This window comes from Mauremys mutica, chromosome 9 (assembly GCF_020497125.1).
Source record: "Mauremys mutica isolate MM-2020 ecotype Southern chromosome 9, ASM2049712v1, whole genome shotgun sequence".
In the NCBI taxonomy this organism is placed as follows: domain Eukaryota; kingdom Metazoa; phylum Chordata; order Testudines; family Geoemydidae; genus Mauremys; species Mauremys mutica.
The window spans coordinates 69,277,955-69,291,410 of NC_059080.1; the positions used below are offsets into that span (position 1 = coordinate 69,277,955).

General features: G+C 43.0%; 1 protein-coding gene across 1 annotated transcript in view; it reads right to left on the reverse strand.

Annotated features, from left to right (window-relative positions):
* The window catches only part of DOCK10 (dedicator of cytokinesis 10), a 226,471-nt gene that overhangs the window by 113,920 nt on the left and 99,095 nt on the right, over positions 1–13,456 (reverse strand). The window contains exons 3-4 of the mRNA XM_045030918.1: positions 10,756–10,845; positions 2,034–2,116 (exon numbers count right to left, since the gene is read on the reverse strand). Coding sequence (XP_044886853.1) covers positions 2,034–2,116; positions 10,756–10,845 — 173 coding nt within the window. The remainder of the gene's footprint in view (positions 1–2,033; positions 2,117–10,755; positions 10,846–13,456) is intronic.

A 13,456-nucleotide genomic window follows, 5' to 3' on the forward strand; every position in this document is an offset into this window, starting at 1 on the left:
TTCGGGGTGTTGGTCAGGGGGTGGGGTGGTCAGAGGCCAGGGATCCTGGGGTGGGGGGGTCAGTTAGAAAGGAGAAGAGGGGTTGGATGGGGCGGCAGGGGGCAGTCAGGGATGGGAGTTCTGGGGGCGGTCAGGGGACAGGGAGAAGGGCTGGTTGAACGGGGACAGGGGTCCTGGGGGGCAGTCAGAAAGGAGGGAGGGGGTTGGATGGGGCAATGTTTGGCAAGATGTTTTGTGGTTTGTACCTCTGCACTAAAAAAAAAAAAAGAAAGGAAAAAAAAAGAGTGTCTGCAATTGGCCTCATTCGGTGCAAATTAGGTTAATTCTCTTGTCTAAATGCCAGTGGAGCTATCAGTCAGGCAATGTTTGGACAGAGCTGATGTAAATTTTCTTTAGAGATTCAAAAGACTTTACACTGAACTCTCTCTCAGTCATTATACTCCGTAATATAAGCAAAATGTTCTCGTTTTGACAATAACCCATTATATGGAAACAAGACAAGAAGACCCCATAATATCCCAGGTGGATGTGAAAAATAGAGAACTGCTGCAAGCAATGTCAATAGACTAACATAACTCTATGGAAGACAATGTACATACTGACTACAAATTACTTTTATGCAGAATAATGGAAACTCCATATAAGAAACAGTTCAGCATGTTGCACATTTCATAAGAGGGACAGTACTTGCAAACTTGGACTGCAAAATGTTGCATTTTCAATTTCCTCTCCTGAGCAGACAGACCATCATACAAGCTGTCCCGCAGAGTAAAAAGTTACCTAAATACAACTACATCCAAGAACTCTAATTAGTGTCACTCTTCTCCTTTGCCTCTAGGATTAACACACACTCTGTTCATAGTAAGATTAATGAACAAGAGAGGAATTGTGGAAACAAAGGAAGGCTTATAGTACATGACATTGTGTGCATAGCATCTGAAGAAGACTGTAATAGACAATCTTAACACTGCTACAAGAATGGATTCAGTTTGTACCACCTCTCATCCTTAATCCAATCAGCATCCAGAGAATCAATTCCTGTTTGCTATTTCTTGGTTTTTTTACAATCTTTTTTACAAGAATGCAGTATCACAATTTTAATGCCTCAAATTCGGTGAAAGATGGCGTTCATGTTGTTCACTTCAGTATTCTGTAATTTAATTTGTTGCTCACTATAATGACCCCTAATTTAAAGCATAAGCCGCTTGTTGGGAAAACATGGTATTGGGAAACAACTGCACATGTATTATACCTAGAAGATGAAGAATTTGGCCCAAAGATTTTCATTTCTTACTCCTGAAGTCAAAGAGCATGATTGTCCTCTCATTTTACATCACTTTTACACGGTTCTTACTCCACTGACCTCAACAGAAATACTCCTGATTTCCATCAGTGTAAACGAGAAGAGAATCATGCCCAATGGCTGCAGAATGTCAGTTTGTTTTATGAGAATGGTTATAATGAAACCATGAATTTATTTTGTAACCTACATCTCATGGAAAAGTTCATTATTCACACAATGACCAAATACTGAAAAAGTAGAAGACCACAAAGTGTTTGTGTGTGTGCACATACATTCTTGCATTATATATATTTGGCCAGATTTTGAGCTCATTTACTGTGGTGTAAATCCAGAGTAACTAAATAGTCAATGAAGTAACTTCAGTTTTACACCATTGTGACTGACAGGAGAATTAGGCCCAGGTAAAATAGTTATGACATTTATGTTTTTTTTAATAACAGTAAAAAACCAGACTTGTCTGTACTAATCAGTATTTTGCATATACAAATATTAATAATATAAGAGTAGTCATTTGATTTGAATGTACATTAAAAGTGTTTAGTAGATATAAGTGAAGGTGTTTGCTCATGGATCTTTGTCTCAGTCTTTTTTTTTTAAATGTGGCCCAGTATGTTTATGGTAAAACAAATAGGGAGCAGGTAAGGGATGGGGGAAAGTGGAAATACTGACATGACTCAGCGAAACAGTACCAAACTGGGCAAAGAAAATGGAGAACTAGTGAAGTACTTACTGTGGTAAATGTCGAAAATCTCCTGAATACTTTTCATATTTGTAGTTCACAACATGCCACTGAGAATTGTAATATTTACAAGCCTAAAAAGAAAGGAAAGAAATAGATTATTTCAACTTATTCACACTCAGGAAAGGGTCCAGAACAAAGAAACAACGCCAGCAGAAGCACATATTCTCTTGTTTAATAGCTTGGTACTGCTATTCTTAAAGGAAAATCAATTTCATATTTCTTAGCGTTTTAAAGCACTATTTCCCATTTAAATCAAAGGTGATGCTTTTAAATTGACTCATGTGCACGGAAGCAACCTAAAGTAGATTACTGACTTCATCCTCCTGCATCATGGAAGGATTTATTAAATTATTACTATATCACCTTGATAGATTGGTACTTCTGTGTCCCTGAATATCTCCACTGACATAAATTGTGTCTTCCCTTTGCACCAGGCTTCATTACCTAACTTCCACAGTAACTAGACTTAACCTACTACCTAACTTAAATTCTCCCTGCTACAGCTTAGGCCTATTACTTCTTGTTCTGTCCTCAAGGACTGATCCTTATCCTCTTTATAACATCCCATAATGTATTTCTGGACAGTTGTGTCTCACTTGAGTTATATTTTTTTCATACTGAATTTCTCCAGTTCTCTTCACTTCCCCTCATAGTTCTTATTTTTTAAAACTTTTGTCAGTTTTGTGGCTCTCTTCTGAACTCTCTTTAATATGTTCATGTCTCTTTTGAAATGTGGTGCCCAAAGCTGAATGCAAGTTGTATTGGAGGTCTATTCTGTGTCAAGTAGAACAGAATTACTGTATTGCTCATTTTTATAGAAAATTATTAATGTGGTAAGTACAGCATGATGTCGTTAGCTGCAACAATATAACATTGTTGAGTCATGTTTAATTTACAACCTACTATCATGTTACTCATTTTAACAAAGATTCAAATTGCCAAGGCAAGAAAATATTGGTGGAGAGGAACAAGAAATCTGTATGTTTATTGGTAGCCTATAAAGTTGCAACAAGGAGAATGGAGCAGATTAAATCATAGACTTCTGGAAATTGTGGTTCTAAAGCACACTGTAGGGATTAATAATTGTATAGTATGTTAAAAAAATTACCCCACTATTCTGTCATCATGAGCAAGCTTGGTACCTTAGTCAATTTATTAGAGTTAAATGGTATGTTAATGGACCCATGTTACTGGCTCCTTGACCACAAGACCATTCTTCCTCTTCTACAGTTGCTAGCATCTGCAGATAAAATAGTTATGGCATTTATGGTTTTTAATCATAGAAAAAAAGATTTTGGCTGTACTAATAACTAAGACCCTGGTCCTGCAAAGCACTTCGGCACATGTTTAACTTACCCACTGAACTTTCTAATTATGTCTGTTTATCTGGTTATCGCCCTGCTCTCCTTATTCTGATCTGTCAAGCTCAACAGGACTACTCACATGCATAAAGTTAAGCAGAAGTGTTTGCAGGGTCAGCCACCTAGAGTTGGCCTTTGGTTCCATAGGCCATAAAGCCCAGCACCAACAGTCCTCTTGTTTGGGGGCAAGAAGAACTGGATCTATTTATAGTGGGGATACCTAGGCTATCCAGATACTGATAGGTTATGACCCCCATAATTATAGTATCTGAGTGCCCTCCATGTACTTAAAAAGACAAACAACAGGGCTGCCATCTGCATCACTAGACTCTGTGACTGCAGAAGTGGCAGCACACTGGAGATCGCTTAATACAGGCAGCTGACATAATGGGAATTAGACCTTGCCCTCCGTGCACACCCCTTCAACAGCAGCAGCAGCAGCCTCCTTGGGTGGGAAAAGAGAAAACATAGGGAGAAGAGAAAGAGGAAGGGAGGCAGGGAGACATATCAGTGGCAGGGCGTGGAGATGAAAGGGAACCACAGGAAGGAGACAGTAGGAGGTGGAGGGACATTTCACAGTGGGGAGAGGGAGGAGAATAGTCTCATGGAAAACAGAGGGATGGAGATGAGAGAGAGAACTGAATAAGAGAGAGAGTAAAGGGGCAGGGGAACAGAGAATGCAGGGAGTAAAAGCTTGACAGAATGAAATTAGAAGAAAATGGACAATAAAAAGACAGAAGGACAAAATAGATCAGTGATACTAAACCCCACTCCAAGGAATGTTCCCGCCAGGACCTCTCCACAGCCAGTCCTCGCTTTACAGTGGTGTCACTAAGTGTAGAGCCTTCTGTGCTCACGGACAGGGAGGGGAGCAGTCAGGCTCTGGCCATTAATATGGAAAATAATATCACCCTTCTGGAGTGAGGGCTGATGATATTCTAAAATGTGGGTAGTATTTTCAAAAGGGCTCAGCATTGGCCTAAACTACTCCCACTGAAGTCAATAATAAAACTTCTTAGCAGATGTGACCACAAATAAAAAACAAAAACAAAAAAAAACCCCACAAGCCAGGGAAAGGATCATTTTAAATTACTTTTTTTTCCCCCAATCTCTTTTTGATTTTACGGTATATGGAACAAAATTACAAGGAAACAGCTGCAAATTCATAAGCTGTCCCCTCCCACATAAAAGCTGAATGAAATATATTAACATATATGACATCCAAATCACTATAGTAATAGATTCATTCTGAATGCACAGGGCAAAATTCAGTTCTGATTTACACCCCACTGAATTCAATGGTGCTGCACGAAAAAGTGGGAGAAAATGTGACCAGATCATACAGGCTGATAGGATCATATATTATGGCTTAAATGATAGACAGACTAATGCAATCATTGACTTTAAATGGTAATGGAGGATGCTCAGCACCTTGTAGGATCACAGCCAAAACCTGAATATGGCACAATATCATCAATGGGAATTTTACCATGGACTCCAATGACAGCAAAATTGAGCCCTTTCTGCAGATTCACAGGTGGACAGAAACAAACCCACCATTGTATTTCTGTGGTTTAAGCTTTAGTTAAGTCAGTCTGGTGACCATCTGGGACATAGTAAGTAAATATTTGCACAGGAGCAATGTATATACGGTATTACATGAGCCAGTGAAAAAGATCATTCAATGAATTGGATCAGAATAAGTGTAGACTCACTAATTCATACTTCATACACTGTCTATTGGTGACACAAAAAGAAACGGAATCATTTAAAGAAAGGACTGATTTTTCCTGCCCTACTTTCATTACTGATTAGAATACTTAACAGATGCAATCAATTCATGTAAAAGGGATTCAACACAGGACTTTTTTTGTTAACATTATAGGCTCTTTACTGATGTGTTTAAAAATAGCCATGAACAATATATAGAGCAGGCCACAATGTTTTAACTTATTAAATATAAAGGTTTCTTGTGCTTCTTCAAGAACAGACTAATCAAAATTAAAATATAAAGGAACAAAAAGCACATTCAAGTAACATTCAGAGAAATCACAGGGGCAAGTACATTTAGAGCAATGGCCACTCCTTATCTCTAGCTAGCCTATTGTGGTTAAGAATTGCAGTCTGTTATACACCAGAGTGGGTTGAACATTTTCCAACCGAACATTTTTCCACCAGAAAATACTAAAACATTTGTATTGATTTCATCAACATCTTTGATGGGAAATTATTGAATTATGGAGGGAAACACAAGATGCTGTTGATCAGACGGATGGAACCCTTCCACAGCAACAGCTGCGGCCCTCAGGCCAGATACAGCTGCCTCCTAACCTTGATGGAGAGTCATTCCAGAGGGATGTTTAGCCCTAGTAGGGTGAGGAGGAGATTAATTATGGGATGGGGAAGGGTTGGCACTCATTTGCATCAGCTCTCTTGTTCCATCTCCTCGCTGTCAGCCCTGCAGGCTTTGAAGCCTTTCCTTCCCCCCACCCCCAACACCTTCCCCCACTGGCCAGACTTTCCCCTAGAGAAATCATCCTGCAAAAACTCAGCACCTGCAGATTTCCAGTGTTTGTGTTGGTGGTGACAGTGTGATGGCTGCCACAGTGAAAGGGGCACTTCATAGTGTAGCCATGTAACAGGTTTGCTCTGCAATGCAAATTAACATTTTGAAAAAAAGAAAATGAAATAAAAGAAGCAGAACTGAAGAGAGTACCTAGAAACCCCTTGAAAATGGCCAGAGTTCCCCTTTCTTTTACAGTTTACATTCTCTTTAAGATCTCTGCAAGCTTGGGGAAGGAACTTATATAATCATTCATTTATTATTAACAACAACAAACATGGAATGATTTAGCAGTTTTTGAATCCTAAAGCACCTTACACACATATTAGATGGATAAAGGATTATGTAACTTCATTCACCACTTAAATTCTGCCATCTCTGAGGTGGAAAGCAGCAGCTATTAAAACAGTGAAGGGCAACACTAAGAAAGAGTTTTAAAACAGGAAGCAAAGAACATCATACTTAAGGGAAACTACGCAGGGATTTTGGAAGGCAGAACTTACTAGCATTAACTAGTTTGGAATTAGCCAGCACTCTGAGGTTACTCCCCCTACTCATATGAAAAGCATGATGCCATCTCTATTGGCCAAAAGCCCATCAGGAGGCCTCAGTTTTACAACTCTCCAATTTCATACAGCTCATATATAAAATAAAAATTAGTGATTGAGAATCCTAGATTTTACCAAACCTAAAGATTAAAATATGCAATTAATTCACAACATTTTAATAAACTGTTTACTTCTCCAAGTACTGTAAATATAGGCTGTAAGAGAGCCTCAGTACATTGGTGGCGGTGTACTGATACACTACTTCTTTAAAACATTGAAACACAGCTTTTGAACCTGAAAAAATCTTCAGCACGATGGATAATAAAGCCTTTGATTTATTTTAGATGGTGACACCTACCAACTTAAGTTTCTGTTTTAATTTGAATGTGAAATTTAAAAGAAGAAAATGAGTGTGCAGTGTGTATAGTGGACAAAATAGCCTGAGTAATTGACTGATATATAACCCCTTTCAATAATTATAAAGAGAATGGTTGTAAAGTTGTTACTTCTTTAGTGTTAAGATTAATAAAGCTCTTGGTTTAATAACCGATAACATTTACAATTCCTACGGAGATATGGTACAATATCGTGAATACAGAAATCCTCCACTGTGAACGACTTGGGTACTAAAGGACAACTGAATATTATACCATTTTTGCAGTTGGGAAGCCTATATTGACAGGATAAAAGGAATATTTATAATATTCTTACTACAGTAGGTATGACTAAATAAACCACATAAATCTACTACCTGAAATTTCAATATTAAGGATATAATAGTTATTATTACTTCACTTTGATATACTGCCTTTCATCTGAATGGATCTCAAAGCACTTTAAAGAGGATTTTTATGGATTGTAAGCCTAATTACAGCCACAGTTAAAATGCAGCCACTTCTGCGGTGGAAGAAGAAAGCTATTTTGACCCAACAACTCTACAAACAAGCTTGATTTTCTGTTACCTTTCAGAAATAGTGACATCTGTGTGGAGTGTAAAATGTTGCCATTCTGACATGGCAGCCCTCTGCACATTCACTGGACAGGCGTGAATGACTCCACAACGTACAAGACAAAGGAGAATTGAGCCCTTTAGGTTTGTTTTAGGAGAAGTATTGCTTATAATCCAGTGGTATTTTTATACTCTGTGGTTTATTTACCCAAAATTCCTTTATTCAAATATGCTGGTTAGATTTTGCAGATGTCACTTGCAAGATGTTATCAGCCACTGTGTCCTGTTAATACTTAGTTTCTAGTTCTCTTATGAATCTCGTTTGTCACAGAGTTATAAAGGAATAACTGGACAAAAAACTGCATTTGGAAGAAATTAAGGATAGCTTTTAATGTTACAGCTGTGCTGAGGTAAAGAGCTGGCAGGAGCTGGAGGTATTCTGGCTGCCTGAGGTATTCTGGCTGAACCAAAGCTCATTGAAGAAGTCTTTCCATTGACTTTAACAGACTCTGGATCAGGCCCTTAGTGCTGAAGAAGGCAGCATGCTTCTGAGAATGTTGGGGAAGTACAGAATAGAGCACCTATTGCTATAGGATGTGCTCCATCCACTTTGGTAAGACCTGGATGGGGCCAGAGCTCAGCTCCTGTCTTTGGGGAGTTCAGTGTGACTGGCAAAAGATCGCCTTAGGCTCTGGGTCCTGATCCAATGTCCCCTGAAGTTCCTTGGAGCCTCTCCACTGGTTTCTATGGGCAAAGGATTCAGGTCCAAGGTGCACAAGGATTGGGCGTGCTGCTACCTATTGCAAAGACTCATAAGCTGGAGAAGCTCAACCCACTTCCTCACCAACTAGCACCATCTTCCTTCCTTCCTTGCACATGATTCAGAACAAGCCACAATCTTTCCCTTATCAGACAGGTGGTCAGCTCCAGCACAAACACTCCTCCCAAAAAATAACAAGGTGATAGCTCTCATTTTTAGAGAGAATATTGGTGTCACATTTTGAGGCTTATATTGTGGCCCTATATTGTGGCAGACAACCTGCAGCGGAGTCATAACAGATTTAAAAGTAGCCATCCTGCAACAAAAAAATTTCAAAAACAGACTTCAAAGAGAGAGCAGAGCTACAATTCATTTGCAAATTTAACACAGTTAAGTTGGGCTTGAATAGGGACCGGGAGTGGCTGGCTCCTTACAAAAGCAATTTTCCCTCTCTTGTTATTGACACTTCATCAGTTACTGTAAGTGGACCACATTCACCCTGACTGAATTGGCCTCGTAAACACTGGTTCTCCACTTGTAATGTAACTCCCTTCTCTTCATGTGTCAATATATTTATGCCGGCATCTGTAATTTTCACTCCATGTATCTGAAGTGGGGTTTTTTACCCACGAAAGCTTATGCTCAAATAAATCTGTTAGTCTTTAAGGTGCCACCAGACTCCTCATTGTTTTTGTGGATACAGACTAACATGGCTACCCCTCTGATACTCATTGCCATTAAGACTATATCCAGCTTGGGAGAGAAAAGGGCTCACTCATAAATTTGTCCTGTGGCCCTTCATTTGTAATACTATAGCTGGTGAAATTATGTGTAGACTGGGAAGGGAATATTTACACCTTCATCTTTTATCTTCATTTCCAAGAAGAATACCCTGGCTCCAGAGGACCTTTGTGTTATGCTCTTGGCTGAGTAAGGAGACGATTGGATATTGGTAACTATTTCCTGCTTGGACCTAATTGACTTTATATATTTTTTGGCTTTGAAACATGAAGTGGAACACATGTATTTCTATTTTAAGATTTAGTTTAAAGGCTTTAACCTACCATTGTTCCATGAACAGCACTCCCACTGCAGTCTTCAGTCTCTAGTGCTTCCCTCCCCCCCGTCCACCCTTGTTCTACTGCTCTCTCTTATTCTTGGCTCTCTAGTGTTGCAGAGAAGGCTTAGGGTTTTGCCAGTTTGTCATTAGCACCTCCTTGGAGTATTCAGCAGTAATAATTCCCAGATACTGTGCATTACATTCCATTTTTAGACTCCATTTTCTGAGCACAGCAATGTGGATAGTGTTGGCTTTACAATCTGTGGAGCCCCAAACTACAGAATAGACAGACCCCTCCCTGCTGAAAGGAAAAGAAGGGAAATAATGACTTGCCTCATCAAGCCCTATTGTCAGAATTGGAAAGGTGGCAGGGAGAGAAGGAGTTTGAGCTGGCAGTGAGTTTCTAGGCACACAGATGGAGAGAAAAATAGGGCTTGTAAAGTGTTATGCTGCTTGGGAATCTGTCAGCCAAATTTTCAGGCTGGCCTCTGAGTTTATTTACCTACTTTTTTGTGGGCAAATGAGTTTTCCTGCAGAAGTATATATGCAGCCATGCTGCATACGAAAACAGACAATGCTAATACAAATTGGGAAGCTGGATGTGTAACTCTCTCCTCTAGGTACAAAAAGCAGGGCACACATACATTTTAGGGGCTAAGGTTATTTGTGCATGTAAGTAAGTATCATTGCATGTAATTTGGAGGCTGGCTGAAATTTGGTCCCATATATCTGTATTTCTAATATAAATGTCAGGCCACATTGTGCCTTCTGTAGCACACAGTGGAAAAGTTGCAGGGAGCTGTCTACCTCTTGAGTTCCTGTGCAAGAAGCAGCCAGAATCTCTCTAAGACAAGCTACAGGGGAGTCATAAAATCACCAGCAGTGTTTGAAATCATGCATCTCTCCTGCTCTGCAGCCTCAGACCAACCATACTCCTACTTGCATTCAAGTACCTGGGAAGCAATCTGCTTGCATGTGTACCATACAGGTGCAATGCCTCCAGCCACTGCCAATAGTGCAGAATCCTTCCTCCTCATCCCTAATGTGACCAGCTGCTAGGGCCACAATATAGGCCTTAAAACAAAATATAAAGATGAAGCAAGATCTCACTAGTGCTAAGAGTTTCAAAATGTTCTGCAAAACGTCTAATGTTTTTGAAAGGATATAAATATTTGTGAAGTACAAAACTCCCCAGGTTTTGCTAGCTCCAGAGTTCAGTGCTCATGTTAAGAAATGTGCCTAACGCAAAAGGATCAGCTATGCAGGACTAAAACAATGACATCTGAGAGGCAAGCGCAATAAAATTGCAAATTTTCTAGATGCAAACCAGGCCACCAAAAAATAATCACACTGTTTAAAAATGTGACTAAAACAAAAGAGAAATCACCATTAGACTCATATAATTAAACGTAACAAAAAGGGTGATTGGACTTATTTAAAATCAAGAAGTACAGATGCTGAATATTTACCTCTTTAACAAATAAATTTTCTACATTTTGTTCTGCATCTTCAGGTACAGATGGGTACAGAGTTCTTATTTCCCATGGAATTGTGTCTGTCTGACAAGAAATAAAAAACAAAAGATTTAGTCAGATCAACAAACAATTAAAAAAACACTATAAAGAATTAAAGGCATGTCCAAAAAAGGGTTAAGAGACAGCATTTTTGCTGATGCCTACTTTCTGCTGGCTTCCACACCCCTCACATATACAGTACTACAAATAGTGTGTATAATGTGTTTTAGAATTGTTTAACTTTTTCTCCACAAAAAGCACACTACAAACCCAGCTGTGCTCGGTGCCCCTCTCTGCTCCTGGGCATGGAGGGAGGCAAAGAAGTAGGGAAATGGACATAAAGGGTTTGAAATTCTTGGAAAGGAGCAGGAGGGGCTTCCAGACAAAGAGTCCCAACAAGCCGCAAAAAACCCTCCATGTGACAACTGTAAGATTGGCAAGAGAAAGGGGTGTTGGATCAGAGAGGGATGGATCCAGGAAGTAGCTACTTTATGTAGCATCCCCATTAGCAGCCCAGTGAGAATCTTCATGGACTTATCATGGGTGGCGGGTACCATAGGCCGGGGGAGGCTGTGCCTCCCCAAACAGCCTGGCATGGCCCCACCCATGCTCTGCCCCAGCCCCCTTCCTGCCTGCTTCCAGTTCCCTTCCTGCTCTTCCATGGTGGAGAGACTGGGATAGGCATGCAGGGGCTATTGCTTGCAAGACCTGGGGCACATCATGCTGCCTGCCCAGCGCTCCGGGGCTGGAGTTGGGTGCACTGGGACCGCACCACCTGGCACTGGGGTAAGGGCGCTCTGGTGCACGGGGATGGGGGTGCTCTGGCTGCACAGCCTGCCTGGTGCTCTGGGGCTGGGAGCATGCGGTGGGGCTGGTGGCCTCGGGGGGTGTGCTCTGTGCTCTGGTGGGGGAGTGGGGCCGAAGGGGAGAGGTGGGGCTTCAGGCAGAGAGCCTCTCCCAATGGCTCGTTCACCCGCCCCCATGGGTGGCAAGTTTGTAGAAATTTTGGTGGTGCCCAGAACCCGCCCCCCAACTCCGCCTCCCCAAACTCTGCCCCCACCTGCCTAAGGCTCTGGGAGGGGGCTTGGTGGGGGGAGGTCTGGGGTGCAGATCCTAGGCTGGGGATTAGGGTGCAGGCGGGGTGCAGGGTGCAGGCTTTGGGATGGAGTTTGGGTGCTGGGTGCAGGCTCCGGGTTGGGGCAGGGGGTGGGTGTGCAGGAGGGGGTGAGGGGTGCAGGCTTTGGAACAGAGTTTGGGTGCAGGCTCTGGGCTGAGGGTGGGGGTGTAGGAAGGGGTAAGGAGTGCAGGCTCTGGGAGGGAGTTTGGGGGTGGGAAGCGATGTGTAGGAAGGGGGAGGGGGTGCACCCTCTGGGAGAGAGTTTGGGGATAGGAGAGAGTGCAGGGGTCAGGGCTGTGGGGCTGAGGATGAGGGATTCATGATGCAGGAGGGGGCTCAGGGCAGAGGGTTGGGGTGTGGGGTGAGGGCTGTGGGGCTGAGGATGAGGGGTTCATGCTGTGGGGGGCTCAGGGCTGGGGCTGAGGATCAGGGTGCGGGGGGATGAGGGCTCTGGCTGGGGCTGAGGATCAGGGTGCGGGGGCAGATGAGGGCTCTGGCTGGGGCTGATGATCAGGGTGCGGGGGGGGATGAGGGCTCAGGGCTGGGGCTGAGGATTAGGGTGCGGGGGGATGAGGGCTCTGGCTGGGGATGAGGGTTTGGGGCATTGGAGAGGCTCAGGGCTAGGGCAGGGTAAGGGCAGCCTGCCTTGCCATGAGTGGATGGCAGGCACTAGGACTCTGGGGCAGCAGACAGCAGTTCTGCCGGGAGCCGCTCTACTCCGGCAGCTCGAGCAGGCAGGGGAAAGGCGCGCGCTGCTTTCTGTCAGGCAGGGACGCAGCGCGGCGGGGGGGGGGGGAGGGAGAACACACGCGGGGGAGAGGTGGCAGGCGGGGGCTGGGACCAGCTCCAGGGACGCGGCGGGAAGCCCGCGGGGGCCGGGGCCCAATCCAGGCAGGGCCGGGGGAAAGACCCAGCTCCAAATATTGCTGGAGCAGGGCACCCGGCCCTGAATATTCCTGGAGCCCGGGCACCGCAAATGTATATAACCTGCTGCCTATGCCCACCGCCCATGGGGTTTATTGATGCTATTTAACTTCCTTTTCACAGCTTTTACCATTCTCAGGGAAAATGGGCATTGCACAGCTGTGGTAGGGACCCAGAGTGAGCTGGGCTGTCAGGACCAATGTGGAGAGCAGAGTGACTGCTACCATGAGATCTGCAGGGATGGGCTAGATTTCCTTGTGTTAATCATTAGGTTCTACCTAGTTGCAAATGCTCACTCTGCCCCACTGCATGACTGTGAATCCCTCTTCACTGTGGGAATGGTGAGTCAACGACTGTAAATTCACACTTGCAAGACCCTGGGGTACTTTCTCCACATCCTCAAGTTAATCCACAGATCTGTCCCATTGGGTTTCTGTAACTGGCATGGTGGACCAGCCTCTGCTCTCCATTACCCTGGCACGAATCTGGAATGATTCTAGTGAAGTCAATGTAGCTACTCATCTTGAAAAAGAGACGACAAAGGGGGGATACAATGAAGGTCTATAAAATCGTGACTGATGTGGAGAAAGTAAATAAGGAAGTGTTTTTTACTCC